Genomic DNA, 16,556 nt, shown 5'->3' with positions numbered 1-16,556 from the left:
TAGCTTTCCATTAATCCAGCAGAAGGGAAATTGCAAGCACACTGAATATTTATCAGCCCCGCACCAGGGCTCTGCATAGAGCAGACTGAGGGATCAGGCTGCCAGTGAGCAAGGCAGCCCTCTGCTGAGGAAATCATGGCACCACGGGGTGGTGTTCAACACAAAGTGGAAATCATCAGTGTGGCACGGATGGCAAACTGACCTGTGCACAAATCAGCAGACTCACTGCTTTGAAAGATGACATTCAAGTCAACAGACAGCACTGCTGTATCTGCTGGCCAGGCTTCTCTGTGCTATACAGCCTTATTTCTCTTTCTAAAGGGTGAAATTAAGACCTTAATTAAGGGATGCTGGTGATGCCCATGGAGAGGGCCAACCCCCACAGCCTGCCCCATCAGCGCTGCTCCTCCACTTCCATCCCTGCACAACTGCAGACAGCACACAGCAGCAGGGTGGCACAGCCGTGCTGTGTTGCAGACGGTCCTACGTGTCCAGGGGGAAAAACACACAGAGCCAACACAGCATCTGATGCCATGAAGGGCACCATCCCACTGCTGAGCACTGCGCATATACGGACGTGGTGACATGGATGGGTTGCTTGCACAGAACACAAAACAACTGGATAATTCCTCAATGATTTGCTCTCCCCTCTGCCTGCAGCTGCAGGGATGCTCAGCGTTTGGAAGCTCTGAGATGGGTTATAAATATGAGGAAGTTAAGAAATGGATGAGATGTGAGAAACACTACAAGTAACAACCAGCAGCACAACGCTGCTCCTCCAGCTCCTTTACACATCACCTCAATGAAAGCAAACAAATTCCTCTAATGACTGCATGAGGACGCCCAGCAAGCACCTCCCTTTCACCCTACCAACAGTAAATTAAACTAATAATGACAAAAATCACGCTAAGCCACCGAGGCATGCTTTGAATTTCAAGTATGTCAGAGCTCCACTGAAAGCATCACGATGTCTATGTGTGAAATCAGAGGCTGTGCTGGCTCTGCTTGGGATGGGGTGTTGAAATGGGTGGGGAGGCACTCGAGTACAAAGTAGCCCACCTTCTCAATGGGGCTCCAAGGGATTTGCACAGGGCTGTCCCCAGAATGCAGCTGTGAAGGAAGAGCTGGCTGCTAACAGAAAGGCAACCTGGAAGGTTTACAGGCTGACCAGCTACCTGCCTGCACCTCGGGTGTCTCACATTAAGGACCCTAATTACCAACGGAGATGAAAAGCTTCATTTCAGGTTACCAGAACCCAGCGTGGGAGCAGATGTAACCCCACAGCTTCTGCTCTATCAATGCACATCCAGATGGACACGGACCCGAAGCAGCCCTCCTCCTCCTATCCCCACCTGCACCCACAGCATCACGTCCTGCTGCACCCTGCACAGAACAGCAGAGTGGGGTCGGATGCCTTCAGAGTCCCCTCCATCTCTAAGAGTTCCGTGGTCCTATGAAGCTCTACGAGGGGAATGATTTGCTGGCAAGAGAGCAGAGGCTGTGAGATGATGGCCGTTGCGTCCATGGGACAAGGGCATGGCAGGAGACTCTCTCACACTTGGCACAAACAGAGGACACCTCTCCCCACCCCTCACAGCCACGCAGCCCATCCTCAGCACAACCACTGAGCCTTTTTCAATTTCTCCTTTCACCAGTGGGCAGGAACAGCACGGCACGAAGCGCAGCGGCACTCAGGGCATTGGCTGAACATTGGTCTGGAGGCTTCCCTCGGTGCAGTGCTGCACCCTGGCTGATTGATTTAAAGATGGGCACAGAGGAATGTCCAATTTTAGGCAAGAAGCAAGCTTCCTAAAGCTCCAACCAGCAGGAATGCACTGGGCTTTCCAATGGCTGCTCGACAGCAGCTGCTTTGGGAAACCCACCTGCTTTTCCATCACGAGGTGTTCCAACCCAACCCCAATGACATCAGTTCAACAAAACAGTGCAACAACATAAACAAACCCTCCAAAAAGATCCCTTCTGCCGCACAATAGCATCATTTCCCTGATGCACTCCCCCAGCCTCCAAACTTTCAGCATAAAGTTCTTTTACAGCTGCTGGGAACGCTTCCACCACCTTACACATTTTGCACCGACGGACCAAAAAAGCCCCCACCGAATGTTATTTAAAGTCCTTACCAGGCAACTTCTTCACGGGTTGGAGCCGAACACTGATAGACTGATGTGTGAGTAAGGGGGAGGATGGAAGGGAGCGGGACATGCCCTCCATAATCCGAAACTGCTGCATACCTTCGGTCACAGGGAGCGGCGGGATGGCGTAGTCTGCTTCGAAAGCACAGTCGTTCTCTGTGGAGGTGCCTGGAGGGACACAAAGAGGCAGAACGGTGATGAGGGGAAGGTTCCATGGGTTTGGGTTCATCTCCCCCAATTCTGGCCCTTCCCATAAAGAAATCACTGTATTTCTCCAACAGCATCCCAGCGCTGCTCTTCAGATTGCAAACAGCAGCGCCATGAACTGTTTGTTTGGGTTTTTCTTGCTTGCATTTTGAATTTAAAACCCCAATGAACCAAAAGCCCTTTGACTTTTTGGCATTAGTGGCCACCCCAGCTCCGTCCGGCCAACGTGGGACGCATGCAAAGCCCAGCATGGGAGGACTGCAAACACCACAAGATGTTTCCAATATCACCAAAGCCTAACGAGGTTACACACACAGCACTCCCATAGGGCCTGGGTTTCAGCTCTCAGGGTCTGCTGCCCACAGCTCAGCACCAGAACAGCTGCTCCCATCCTCACCAAACACTCAGGTACGTTGGCTCAGAGATGGTCCTTACAGCCACAATCTGGGCACCGATGCTTTTCAATTCGTTTCATGCTGCTTTAATTAAGCACACACACAGGGACCCCTGCAGAGCACATCCCTTTAAGGGCGCGTGGAGCATCATTTATCCTTTGCATTAATTTTGCACAGCGCACTGCTGGAGTTGCAGAGAGCTCAGCAGCTCTGCTCACTGTGCAGCCCATCCCCAACCACCCATCAGCACCAGGAGGGTGAATGGTGTCAGTGCCAGCATGGCACAGGCACACACAGAGCTCTGCCCAAGCACTGGTGCTTGCGTAAAGCTGAGGGAAACTGAGCAATGGGAACAAAGGAATGGTCGCAGCATCAGGGATCAGCCATGTAAGAGTTGGGTGCTGCACAGAGCCACGTGGAAGTGCACACAGAGGGAAGATGAGCTCTCACTGTGGATGGAGAGTTCAGACCTGCACAGCTGGAGCCCTCAGCCCATTATGTGAGCGTTGTGCTGCAGAATTGAGCTGAGAGCATCCGTGCACGGCAGGAGCTGTGCTGCTCCACACCTCCCTGGTGTGTGCATCCAGCACGGCCTGAGGACACACACCACCAGGATGGCACTCTTTAGCAAGTAAAAAATTGCAAAAAAAAAACCCAAAAACAAACAGAAAGCAAAGCCAAGCGGGTCCTCTGCCCCAAACCTGCTCCAATACAGCCCAACACTGCACACAGCAACAGAGAAGGAAGCAGCAGCTCCGTGCGCTGCAAAAGAACCACTCCTGTACTCCACCACAACACACAATGCATGCAAGCTGTCGCTCAGCTCCCACAGTGAACACTGGAGAGGAACGAGGGGGCTGACAGATCTGCTTCCAGATGCAACACTTGAAGGCAACGAGAGCACAGCTCCTACGTTAGCAAAGCAGTTTCGGCTGCTGACACTGCACCGCTCCGAGCAGCAGCACAGAGCTCAGCCTGCACACACACAGACAATGCAGCAACGCGACGTGAGCTCCTGCAAACTCTGAGCAGCTCTGGGGGGTCGCAGCAGGTTTGCAGCTGCAGGGGTTGCAACGGCTGCAAGAAACAGACGGACACAGAGCAGCGCACGGAGAAGCGAGGCCACGACGGAGAGCAGCAGCAGCAGCAGCAGCAGCAGCCATTACCTTGCCCAGAGCGGCTCTGCCGGGCGTCTACACTTGCCTGTCTTCGGTCTGGCGGCTCCTCGCTCCCTCCATCTGCATGAGAACCAAAACAGCACAAGTAGAACATGGCAGAGGACAGGTCAGGAAGACGCAGCTTCTCCTTGAGCCCCATGGCCAAAGGAGCCCCGCAACGAAGAAACGCGAGGCTCTCTGAAATTGCTTCCCTTGAAAGCTATCTGCTGGGCTACAGAGCAGGCAGGCAGTGAGAACAGGACGCTGCTCGCTGCCCTGGATCAATGAGGATGGGCACAGAGCACGGCAGCACACAATTAATTGCACGCTGGTGTCCATCGATCAGCTGGCCGGATTAGAAACAACGGCTGTGCGCGTCGATGGGGACATTGGGGCACGCGGGGCTGATGTGGGCTGGAAGCAGAAAGCAGCCCAGCTACACTGCTGGTCAGGGAGCAGAAGCAGGCCTCTGCAATGCACGGTGCTGCACTGAGGGTATGAACCCACAGCAGGGAGGGAAGCTCTGGCAGCACCCAACTCATCTGGGATGGCAAACGGCTGCGTTACCTGCAGCACCAAGGGCTGGTTCTGCGTTTGGGTTTCCAGTACCAAACAGACTCATAAAACAGGGGCTGTGGAGCAATGCCTGCAGGTTTTGCAACACGCACTGCTGCTCTGAGCACTGCTGGGTGCAACAAATGGCCTCTGCTGCAAGCATGCATGGGCAGCTGTGAGGTCAGGAAGAAAGCAAGGCAAGTCTGAGCACCAAACAGTGGGCACCAAGCAGTCCTAAGGACTGGAGGCTCCAGAAGAGCACTGTCACACAGAGCAAGGCACAGCACTGACACCACGTGTACAGCCCCAGTTTATGGCAAGGAGACACTACAGAGGCCCTGGTGCCACCCAGCACGGCCCCATGGGCACAGCGTGCACCCAGCTGCATGGGATGCCACTGGGAAAGCTCCAACCTCAGCACCAAATCCAGCTGCTGTTCTTCACATGAAGGACTATGGGGGGTATTGAACTGGTTTGTAAGATCTGCATGAATTCACAGAGTAACTTTTTCCTGCTTTGCAGTGTGATGGAGGCTGCAGTGCAGCTCAATGCATTTGCACAGTGACAGCAGATCACTTTGCACTGTGTTAACAACACACTTCCAGTAACAAACAGCCAAACAAACTAACTTTAAAATGCCCTTGCGCTAATTTATCCCAAGGAGCCACAAAATAGCCCAAAACTTATCAGTGCAGCATGCAGGAGCAGCAAGCAGACCTGTTTCTTTCTGTGTAGGAATGCAGGAGTGCAAAGCAGCAGCGTGCATGCAGCTGTCCTGAGCTGGTCCCACTCCCAGCAGCAGGGAGGTGGATGATGCTGTACTGCCACTGGGATGGGAGCAAAGCAATGCAGGGAGCAGCAAGCAAGCAGCAGGCAGGGAGCATTTAGCTCATTTAGCTTGCAGAAAAGGAGCTGGGGGTCCTGATGGTTGAAAAACTTAACATGAGGCAGCAGTGTGCTCCTGCAGCTCAAAAAGCAAATGGGATCCTGGGCTCCATCAGCAGAGGGGTGGCCAGCAGGGACAGGGAGGGGATTGTCCCTCTCTACTCTGCTCTTGTGAGGTCCCATCTGCAGTACTGCGTCCAGGTCTGGAGCCCCCAGTACAAAAAAGACAGGGAGCTGTTGGAGAGGGTCCAGAGGAGCCACAAAGATGAGCAGGGACTGCAGCACCTCCCCTACAAAGACAGGCTGAGGGAGCTGGGCTTGTTCAGCATGGAGAAAAGAAGGCTGCGGGGTGAATCATTGCAGCCTTCAGTACCTAAAGGGAGCCTACAGACAGGAGGGGAATCAACTCTTTGAAAGGGCAGATAACTGCAGGACAAGGGGAAATGTTGGAAGTTGAGGGAGGGCAGATTGAGGTTGGATGTCAGGGGGAAGGTCTTTGCTATGAGAGTGGTGAGGTGCTGGAACAGCTGCCCAGAGAGGCTGTGGATGCCCCGTCCATCCCTGGAGGTGTTCAAGGCCAGGTTAGATGGGGCCCTGGGCAGCCTGGTCTGGCATTAAATGAGGAGGTTGGTGGCCCTGCGTGTGGCAGGGAGTTGGAGCTTCGTGATCCTTGCAGTCCCTTCCAACCCTGGCCATTCTGTGATTCTATGAGCAGGCAGGGAGCAGCACTGCAGGTCACGCTGTCAGCATGCAGCACAATGATGAGAGCAGATCACTGCACAGCATTGCACTGCTGGAGGCCTTGCAGGCACCACGCAGCCACCACAGCAGAGCTGCAGCTGTGGAGCAATGCAGACACACTCAGGGTGGGAGGGCTGAGCAGCGGTGACTCAGCACTCGGTGCTGATGCAGCTGAATGGGAGCAGAGTGCTGAGGGCTCACAGCAAGGGGTGGTGGTGGCAGTGATGCAGCTGAGGAACAAGACCACGTCGTTACACGCTGCCTGCGAGTTATCTCCACGTGCATGCAGAAAAAGGAGGAAATAGCTGAGAGAACACTAAGATGTGCACGTTCCCTGAGTGCTGCATGCTGAAGCAGGCAGGCAGGAGCAGCACGTTGTGCACGGCTGCCCCGCAGTGCTGCTCGGTGCTGTGCACACGGGGTGGATCCGTGCAGCTCAACACCGCCAGCTGTGGGCAGGAATCAGCCCTGCTCACACAGCGGGCTGCATGAAGCATTGCTTGCAGGTGTGCAAACAACAGCCGTGCAGCGCTGCATGCACTGAGCCCGGTCTGCTGCTCCTCTCACTGCAAATGGAGACATTGCAACAACGGACAGCAGCTCCCACAGCAGCGTGCACTGCTCCGAATGGAGCGAGAGCCACAGCTGCCAAGTTTACATTTAGTATCAGTGACAGAGCAAAGCCCCGCAGTGCACAAAGCCCCCGGGTCCCAGCACTGCCCCCTCTGACCCCAGCAGCCCCAAAGTTCCAGCAGTGCCCCCCCAGCTTCCAGCAGCCCCCCTCAGGATCCCAGCAGCGCTCCCTAAATCCCAGCACTGCCCCCTCTGACCCCAGCAGCCCCGAAGTTCCAGCAGCGCTCCCTGCTCCCATCAAAGCCCCCCAAACTTCAGCAATCACCCCGATGCCCCCCTGACCCCAGCAGTCCCCCAGCTCACAGCAGTGCCCCTAAAACCCCCCAGTGCCCCCCACATCCCGGCAGTGACCCCAAGTCTCAGCATCACCCCCCGAATCCCAGCAGACCTCTCGGCCGCCGGCGGTTCCCCCGCAGGTCCCAGAGATGCCCCCCAAATCTCAGCAGCCCCCCGAGTCCCAGCGGTGCCCCCAGACCCCAGCAGCCCCCCGCAGACGCACAGCACGAAGCGCCGTCACCCCGCCCGACGCACCTGCAGCCCCGCCCGGCTCAGCGCCTTCCAGCCCGGCTCAGCGCCGCGCTCTCCCCGCTCCATCCCGTTTCTCGCTCCGTTCCGTCGCAGCGCCTCCAGCCGCTCGCGTGCTTTTCTCTGACAAAGCACTTTTTTAACGCAGGAAAAATAAGGGCGGGTCGGAGCTCGGCACGCATGCCGGGAAATCTGCGGCAAAGACGGGCGGCGGCGGACGGAGCGCAGCCCCACGGAGCGGCGATCGACGGGGGGCAGCGGCCGAGGTGAGCCGGGGGCAGCGGAGCGATGCTCAGATCCACAGATCGCCGCTCAGCCCCACGGAGCCGCGCTCAGATCCGCAGATCCACGCTCAGCCCCGAGGATCCGCGCTCAGCCCCACGGATCGCTGCTCGGCCCCAAAGGAACCAAGTTCAGCTTCACGGATCCACGCTCAGCCCCACGGAGCCACGTTCAGATCCACGCTCAGCCCCACAGATCGCTGCTCAGCCCCACGGAACCAAGTTCGGCTTCACAGATCCTTGCTCAGCCCCACGGACCGGCACGCAGCCCCACGGATCACTGCTGAGCCTCATGCTCAGACCCACAGATCGCTGCTCAGCCCCCACAGAGCCACACTCAGCCCCATGGAGCCACGTTCAGATCCACGCTCAGCCCCACAGATCGCTGCTCAGCCCCACGGATCCACGCTCAGCCCCAAGGAAACAAGTTCAGCTCTACAGATTCTCACTCAAGCCCCACGGAGCCGCACTCGGCCCCAAAGGAACCAAGTTCAGCTACACAGATCCTTGCTCAGCCCCACGGAGCCATGCTCAGCCCCACAGACCGACACTCAGCCCCACGGATCCACGCTCAGCCCCACAGATCACTGCTGAGCCCCATGCTCAGATCCACAGATCGGTGCTCAGCCCCACGGAGCCACATTCAGATCCACGCTCAGACCCACAGATTGCTGCTCAGCCCCACGGATCCACGCTCAGCCCCACAGATCACTGCTGAACCCCACGCTCAGACCCACAGATCGCTGCTCAGCCCCACGGATCCACGCTCAGCCGCAAGGAACCAAGTTCAGCTTCATGGATCCTCACTCCAGCCCCATGAATCCACACTCAGCCCCACAGAGCCATGCAGTGCAGGTGATGCTCCCTGTGATGCAGCGCAATGCATGCAATGCAGATGATGCTCCCTGCAATGCACAGCAATGAATGAGTTTGCATTCACGTGGGGCGATGCTCCCCATGTGCTGTTCACTGCTTTACAACCCCTAGAGACAGCAGGCAGCAGAAAAGCAAACCGAAGCATGCATTCACCTCCGGAATGAAGCACAAGTGCAGCCTTGTAAGCTCACTGCCAGAACCACCACAGCCCATGTGCTCCTCCTGCAGCTTTACCAAACCCAGCAGCAGTTGTATGCAGCACAGTGCAGCAGGCATCTCTCCACGTTCTGTTCCTTCCTGCAGCGCTGTCACTCTGGATGTTGCTCCCTGTCTGCAGGCATTGCTGCATCCTGCCCTCTCCCACTGCAGCTGCACTCATACTTCCCTTCCATTTGCACCCACGCTTCCAGGAACGCACTGTGATGTTCTATCGCAGCAATGCAGAGCAGTGGAGCACTCCTCGCTGCACCCCAGGACCCCAAGAGCGCTGGGCTGAGTGACCTCATTCTATTTCTACAGGCAAACGTTGAGGCTTATTAATGGGAGTCTGCAGCAAGACAGCTGCTCTGCTAATTAAATAAATTGTGAGCAAGTTCTCACGTCGGCAGCCACTACAAAGCAGGAGGGATTAATTGCACAGAGCCACGCAATGCAGGAAGCACGTGGCATATTGCAACAAGCATGGCAGCAGGAGAATGCATGGCATATTGCAACCAGTGTGACAGCAGGAGAATGCATGGCATATTGCAACCAATGTGACAGCAGAAGGAGAATGCATGACTTATTGCAACCAATGTGACACCAGAAGGAGAATGCATGACTTATTGCAACTGATGTGACATCAGAAAGGGAATGCAAACCATTTGCTACGTCCAGCCTTAAGCAGAAGGAAGACACAACAACCTGCAGGAGCAGCTGCACGCTGCCCACCCAACGAGCACTGTGCACCAATCTGTGCACGAAGGCACGTGGTGCTGCTTTTCTGTTCGAGCATCCCGTGGTGATTTTAGATAAGGTGAATCTCACAGTGCAGGAAGGCCCATGCAAGGCTCTGGCTGGACTTCCAGCAGCTAAGAACTGCGTCGCTCTGCTTCCTTGGCTCCCACAGGCAGCAATGCTGGGCCCTCCTGCAGCTGCAAAGCTGCTGAGGAACTGCTGAATCCCCCTGTGCAACAGCTGCATCCTCCATTTGGTGAGCTGCAACACTCACAGTGCTACCAAATCCAATCCTTTCCTCTTAATTGACATCAGACGTTACCGGTAATTGGATTTCCTTGTTTCCACTGAAGGGCAGTGAGGCTCTGCCCAGCAGCACAGCTCAGCCCATGCACTGAGCAGTGCTTCAGCTGCACCTCAAACTGCAGCCAAAGGCACAGAGCAGTCGGGGCCAGGGCTGCTCCAACACCATCAATGGGGAAAGGGAGCAGAATCCTTGGGGTTGGAAGGGCCCCCCAAGGCCACGCAGTGCGCAGGGAAGGGAGCTGCTTCCTTCAGCTCACAATTAGAAATTCGAGGGTCTACAAACCTAACAGAGCTGTGCAGAGCAAGATGTTCAGTGCTGCAGAAGGAATGGCTGTTTTTCTCAATGGAAAGAACAGGATAATGGAGCAAAGTGCCTGAGAGAAGGCGGGAGCTGCAGGGAGGACGTGCTGAGATGAGCTTCTGGGCTGAGCATCCCATGCACTCTTTCCCACTTCTTTCCCCAAAGAGCCCTGCACTCCCAACATGCTAACTGGGCTGCACCCAGCAACTGCCTGCAGTGATGTGTGCTCCATTTAAACCCCACATCCCACTGCAGCAGCATCCCCAGAGAGCCCTGAAGTCACCACCAGCACCTCCACGATCACCCCAAAAATGGAAAATAATCACATACCGTGGCTTCTGCAGCTCAAACTGGCAGCTGCACGTCAGCCTGCTGCAGGTGTGGGCAACCATCTGTGTCACCAGGCTCTTGAAAATCACTGATATTTGCAGTTAAGAAACTGCCCCCATGAAATGCAAAGGTTTGAGAGCAGAAGGAAGCAGCTCTGTGCTCCGGGTGCTGGGAAGGCAGCTCCTGCTTTGGTGCTGTGTGCTGAAGGAGCTCCTGGGAAGCCCCCAAAGAGCTGCCTGTCATTTCCCCAAACCTCAGCCCGTAGCTGCGAGCAGATCTACACCTCTTTCTGAACAGGAAAACATCCATTTCTCAGCACTAACTGCAGACTTGTTTGCAAATTCAAGTTTGCTTCCATTTTTTTCCCTCCCCACAACAGCTGCTTAACAACCACAACTGCTGCACCCTGCTCAACTCCTATGCAATAAAGCAGCTTCGTTGCAGCAAGGCCTTCATCTGCAGTTGTGCAGCACACAGCAGCAGTGCTTCAGGAGGCAGCTGCCTGCAGCCTGCTTCTGTTAGCAGACCTGGTGACGTTGGAGCAAAGCAGCTGCAAAGCTGAAGGGAGCAGCACTGCCCTGAGCACAGGGAGCACGTTGGCACACCAAGCACAGTGCACCAAGCAGAGCCTGCAGTTGCTGCAGTGGATGCAATCTTATGGCAGTCACTGCTTTGGCATTGGGAACATGGGGCAGTTCTGGTGGAGAGGAAGAAGGAAGCATTTAATTGGGCCAAGAAACACTAATTGCACTGCATCATTAACTTAAAATGGGGCCCTTGTCCTTAGCCATGGCTCATTCTGCAACAGGTGATGGTGGGGAAGGGCTCTGCAGGACAGACAACTTGAGGAGAGCACAGTGGAACAAATACACTCATTATTGTCCTCCAGCTGCTTAACAAAACCATCACGGCGTGCAACCACGATGCAGCTGGATGGGCACCGTGGGCCAATCCATAGCAATGGGAGCATTCCTGAAATGCAGACCTGGCAGCACTGCATCAGCACAGCACAACACAGCAGAGCAGAGCCAAGCCCACAGGGCTGCAGAGCAGGGAACCTGCTAACTGCTGCTAGCACATCATACAGCCCTGCTCCCTGCAGCCCCACAGCCAATGCTAATGCTCCCAGGTGTTACTACATGCACAAACAGGAGGAGGAGGAGGGAGAGAGGACAAGGAGCCACGCTTGTTTTAGAAAGGGAAAGCCTCATATCAGATTGCTGCAAGGAATGGTGGCAAAGTTCAGAGGGATAGAAGTGCAGATCCTACCTTTCCTGGCCTGCAGCACAACAGGGCAGGGCAGCAGCACAGGAGGGCAGCAGCACAGGACAGCAGGGCAGCGATGCAGGGCAGCACTGATGCAGAGCAGCAGCAATTGCAGGGCAGCAGTGCAATGCAGCAGAGCAATGCATCAGGGCAGCAATGCAGCACAGCAATGCAGCAGTGCCACCCCCCCCCCCCCTGCACAGCCCCAGCAAGCTGCAACAGCTGCAACTCACCACTGCAATCTGCTTGCACGTGTCTTTTTTCCTTTGTAAGTGCACCTGCTCAGCCTTGCCCTGCACAGCCCTTCCGTGCAGTTCGCTGCCCGTGTTCCCCCTGTCTGCACTTTGCCTTATGTGAAAAGTTTTTCAGGAGTTATAATGCAAAGGAGATGCAAACTCACTGCAGGGAAAAACGTAAGTAAAGCTTTAATGGGGGAACCACACATTTGGTATTCCCACGTTGTCAGGAATCCCAGGGAGCAAGCCATCTGTTGGGGGGGGGAACCACTGCTGTTTGCAATACGGACACATTCTAATTAATGAAGTAAAAATAGCAATTTGGCTTGAGGGGCTTTGGCCATTGATAAGCATCCTTTGGTCCATGCATTGCTCGTGGAGTTCCTGCAATCCGGGCTGGAGAAATGCTCTGCTCACAGCTGCTGAGCTCCAGGTGCTGTATGAGGACAGCAGCCCCGTGTTGCTCAGCCCTCGGTTCCACTCTAAGTTACTGTAAGAAAGTCACCTTTTGCATTTTATGGACATTCTCACTGATGCACAGAAGCAGCTGCTGCAGCTCTCAGCCTTTGATGTGGTCCCCACTGCATCCTCATCTCTGAATTGGAGAGAGATGCATGTGAAAGGTGGGCTGCTCCATGGACAGGGGATGCAGGAGGGATGCAGCCACAGGGCTGTGCTCAATGGCTCTGTCTGAGAGGTGGGGATGTAACCAGCACTGCCCCAGGGGTCTGCCTTGGGTCATTAACATCTTCATTAGTGATACAGAGTGAGTGCAATTTGCTGTAACATCCAGCCAAGCAGCATGGATAGTGCAGCAGAAGGGAGGGATGCCATCCAGAAGGACCCTGCCCAACTCCAGGTTCACAAGGCCCACCTTTCGTGAGGGTCAACATGGCAAAGTGCGAGGTGCTGCACTCAGACTAATCCCAGTATGCAAACTGGGAGAAGAACTCCCTGATTTCAAACCCCTGCTGGGAAGGAGCTGGGGGTCCTGGCAGCTGACAGAGCAAACAGCAGCCAGCACTGTGCCCCTGCAGCACAGCCATGGCACCCTGTGTTGCAGCAGCAGTGGGCTGAGGAGGGACAGCCCCCATTTCCCTGCCCTCTGATGCCCCAGCTGGAGCACTGCACATGGGCAGGCACATGTGTAACATCATGGAATGCTGCTGCCTTCTACTGCTTGATAATGAGAGCCTTGCAAATGTACAGTTTGACTTCTGCTCAGGACAAGAACAACCTGAGGAATAAACCACATGAATGTCCTTGTGCTGTCAGTGACAGCGTTCCGATGGAAACTGAAAGCAGATCAGCGTGCAGGGAATGCAAGCATAAATCCCTGTTCACATTTTCACTGTTAACCACAAGAAAATTCAAATATAAATTAATTGCTCCTTTTTAAGCATGAGCTGATCCATGACCTTCACTTCCTACTGCAAGAGTGGACCAGAGGTCCATGTGTCTGCCTGTGGGCTGTCTGCAATGAGAACAGATATGGGATTATCCATCATATCTCCAAATACATTCCATCCTACGAAAAGTTCTCAGGGAGAGACAAAGATGTGAGAGAAACTCTTCAGATGTGGGACTTCTTAGAAGCACAGAGCTTCAAAAAAATCAATCTTCTTAAGAGTCCTTCCATTAAGTGTTGTTAGTAACTACTGGATACTTCATCCTTCTGAAGGAAAAAAAGGGGAAAAAAAAAAAGAAGGGCAAGTGCAACTCCAATTAAAAAACATCATAATGGCATTACAGACCAATTCACCAGCACTGATTTTGGGTTCCCAATGCATCAAAGCGACGCTTGCTTACCAGAATGAAGCCCCAGAGATGCATCTGAAGTTGTGGTTTTGCAAAGAAAGGAGCAGAGCTGCACTGGGGCTGCAGTGGCTGCGTGATGCTGAAGGGAGGAGATGCACGAGGAGATGTGGTGTCTTAGAAATAGAGGATGTCCTGGGTTGGGAGGGAGCCAGGGGGCTCATCGTGCCCAGCTCCCAGACCTCGGATGGGAGAGCACTGCTCTGCTCATCAGCAGAATAAGGATAAAAGCAGGAATGATGCCTGGAACAAAGCTCTGGGATGGAGGGATGGGGATGGCCCTGCAGAAAGGGGCGTCCACCCCTGGATGGGTGCAGGGCAGGCTGAGCTGGGAGCACCCAGCCCATGGCACGGCTGGCACTGCATGGGCTGTGAGGTCCCTTCCGACCCAACCACGCTGTGATCCTGTGCTTTTAAGGGCCCAGCTCCATACAACACACAGAACCACAGAGCAGGAAGCTCTCCATCCCCACCAGAGACCCGGCTGTGTGTGTGCCATGCAGCACAGAGAGGTCACACACCCTTGCCATGGTGATGCTGGCCCCGGGCAGCAGCTCGGTGCAGCACTCACAGCAACACAATGCTGCATCTATCAAAGAAATAGAAGGAATTCACCAAGTGGGCTCCCATTGCAGGAGGGAAGGCTTGCAGCCAGCACAGAAGTAGTTGACATCCCCAAATATTGTGCACTCAGATCACCAAACCGGTGTTCATACCAACCTCTCCTTCAAACTAAAGGTTATGAGACTTGCAGATGTTTTAATTTTAATTTCGGTGCTTAATTCTATGCTCTGCAATACTGGGAAGCCTCCCACTGGGAAGCCATCGGTCTGACTTGTGCTTTTTAAAGCTGCCTCCCACCATTGTCACAGCAGTGTCCACTGGGGGCTGTGTGCTTCCCAGCCCCCCAGCAGAACAGCCCTGGGATGCAGCATCTGCTCACCTGGCAGCCAAGGACCCCATGCAGCTCTTCCTGCAGCACAGCTCTCAGCCCATCCAACTTCCTCTACATTGCTTGCTGCTTAGCTTACAACTGGACAGCAGGGAAACCAAACGTGTGGGAAATTAAATTCAAAGTCATAACCCAACAGGAACCTCAAGCACCCAGCCACAGCCTCACCTTGACTTTCACCACCAAATCTGGAAGTTGAAACACAAAAGGAAGCGATCAGATGAGAGCTTTGCTCTGCACCAAGAGGTTTTACAACACGTGGCAGCCCCTCTGTCACACAGCAGTGAGCTCTCTGTCTGCAGCATCCTCTCACCACCCAGGGATGCCCAGAACCACCTTTCTCCCCTTGCTCACACATGGAAAAACATGATTTCTATGATGCAGAAGTTGCTCCACGCTCTGCCACTCAACGCTCCGAAGCTTTATTTCCTTGGTGTTACCCATGCTCTTTATATTACCTACACTGCATTGAGGCTGGAGGTGTTCATGGTCACCTGGATGGATGGGGCCCTGTGCAATCGGATCCAGTGCTCAATGTACCACTTGGCAGCTCTGCCTTTAGCAGTGGGGCTGGAACTTGGTCATCCCTGAGCTCCCTTCCAACCCAACGCATTCCACGGCTGCATAAAGTGTGATACATTGCTGCTAAAACACAGCTCTCACGCTGAACCTCCTCTGATGTTAAAGCAAAAACCTTTCACAGATCCCTGGGGAACTCCAGGAAGATGAAGTGAGCACCAAAAGCCGTGCAAAGGCACTGGGAAGGAACACAACCCTGCAGAGAAGGGAACTGGGCTCAGCTGCCCCGGTGTTCCCCAATGGGGCAGGGTGAGAAAAGTGGCACCCAGTTTGTCCATCAGTGCCTTTATCACCTGGGGAATCTTACTGCTGAACCACGTGATGTGAAAATTCAGCAGCTAATTAGTGAAGGAAACGACCTGAGGCTTTCCATAACTGACATCTATTCATCTGAAATCCTTGCAGACTGCTTCAACGCAAGCAGAAATTACAGTTCCAACACTGAAGAAGAACAGGAATGCAGTGCTGGTGTTTGGCACCAACCTTCTTCAACTTTCCATTGCTCCTATGACACACAGAGGTGTCTGCTTATTTACACCACTCCAAGCAATGACTGCACAGGAACAGATGTGCGTTCAATGGAGGAACATAACAGGACAGAGATGTTCAACACCTGCACGATGATTTTACACCCATTTATTTACGAGCATTTAATATTCACTACGTTCCTGGAAACATGAAATGCATCACTTCTGGTTTGCTGCTATCACAAAGTACACGTGCATTTGTATTTAACTCCTTAACTTCAAAGTGAGATTGGAGCACAGGGAACAAAGTCTGTTGTGACACGAGGGCTGGGACCAGGCTTGCTCCAGCATAGAAAACCAAACATCAGCTGGATCATCATAGAATCACAGAACCATAGAATGGCCTGGGTTGAAAAGGACCACAGTGCTCATCTGGTTCCAACCCCCTGCTATGTGCAGGTCACCAACCAGCAGCCCAGGCTGCCCAGAGCCACATCCAGCCTGGCCTTGGATGCCTGCAGGGATGGGGCATCCACAGCCTCCTTGGGCAACCTGTTCCAGTGCCTCACCTCCCTCCTGGCTATAGCCAGAATTCCATGCCATCCCCACAAAATCCTGCCTACAGCCAAAGCTGCACAGAACATACACCTGTTATTTCGCCCATCGTGCTCTATTTTCTCCCCCAGGTCCCCAGAACCTCTCAATTTCAGAGCAGACCCCCGAGCTGCTTTGCAGAATGCCACACTTTGTTGTGAAGCCCCACACGTGGACACGCACTGCATGCCATGCAGCCATTCTGCAACCAAACTGCTGCTGTGCCACACAGATGGATGCAGAGGGCTGAGGTATCATCCCTGTTTCACAAATGGAAACCCACAGCACAGCCTGCAGGGAAGCTTTCTGCCTGCTTTCGGCACTCCAATCATTAAAGAGACAACAGCTGGAGCATGGAGCATCTCCTCT

The 16,556-nt window shown here is 54.2% G+C and overlaps 1 protein-coding gene across 14 annotated transcripts in view; it reads right to left on the bottom strand.

Moving 5' to 3' along the window:
* TANC2 (tetratricopeptide repeat, ankyrin repeat and coiled-coil containing 2) overlaps positions 1-16,556 on the bottom strand; it is a 182,286-nt gene that overhangs the window by 109,317 nt on the left and 56,413 nt on the right. For 6 of the 14 annotated variants that reach the window (XM_090125170.1, XM_090125169.1, XM_031600935.2 and 3 more), the window contains 2 exons: positions 3,919-3,990; positions 2,139-2,318 (listed from right to left, as the gene is read on the bottom strand). The exons of 1 other annotated variant lie outside the window; for it this stretch is intronic. In XM_090125170.1, the coding sequence (XP_089981296.1) occupies positions 2,139-2,318; positions 3,919-3,990 (252 nt within the window). Of the gene's footprint in view, positions 1-2,138; positions 2,319-3,918; positions 3,991-7,254; positions 7,397-16,556 lie in introns of those variants that run through there. 7 more of the 14 variants (XM_090125174.1, XM_090125178.1, XM_090125179.1 and 4 more) reach the window with 4 other exon arrangements.

Source organism: Phasianus colchicus, chromosome 26 (assembly GCF_987193195.1).
Source record: "Phasianus colchicus chromosome 26, bPhaCol1.hap1.1, whole genome shotgun sequence".
In the NCBI taxonomy this organism is placed as follows: domain Eukaryota; kingdom Metazoa; phylum Chordata; class Aves; order Galliformes; family Phasianidae; genus Phasianus; species Phasianus colchicus.
Note: the sequence above shows the minus strand (reverse complement) of the source record. Positions and strands in the feature narration are given on the sequence as shown.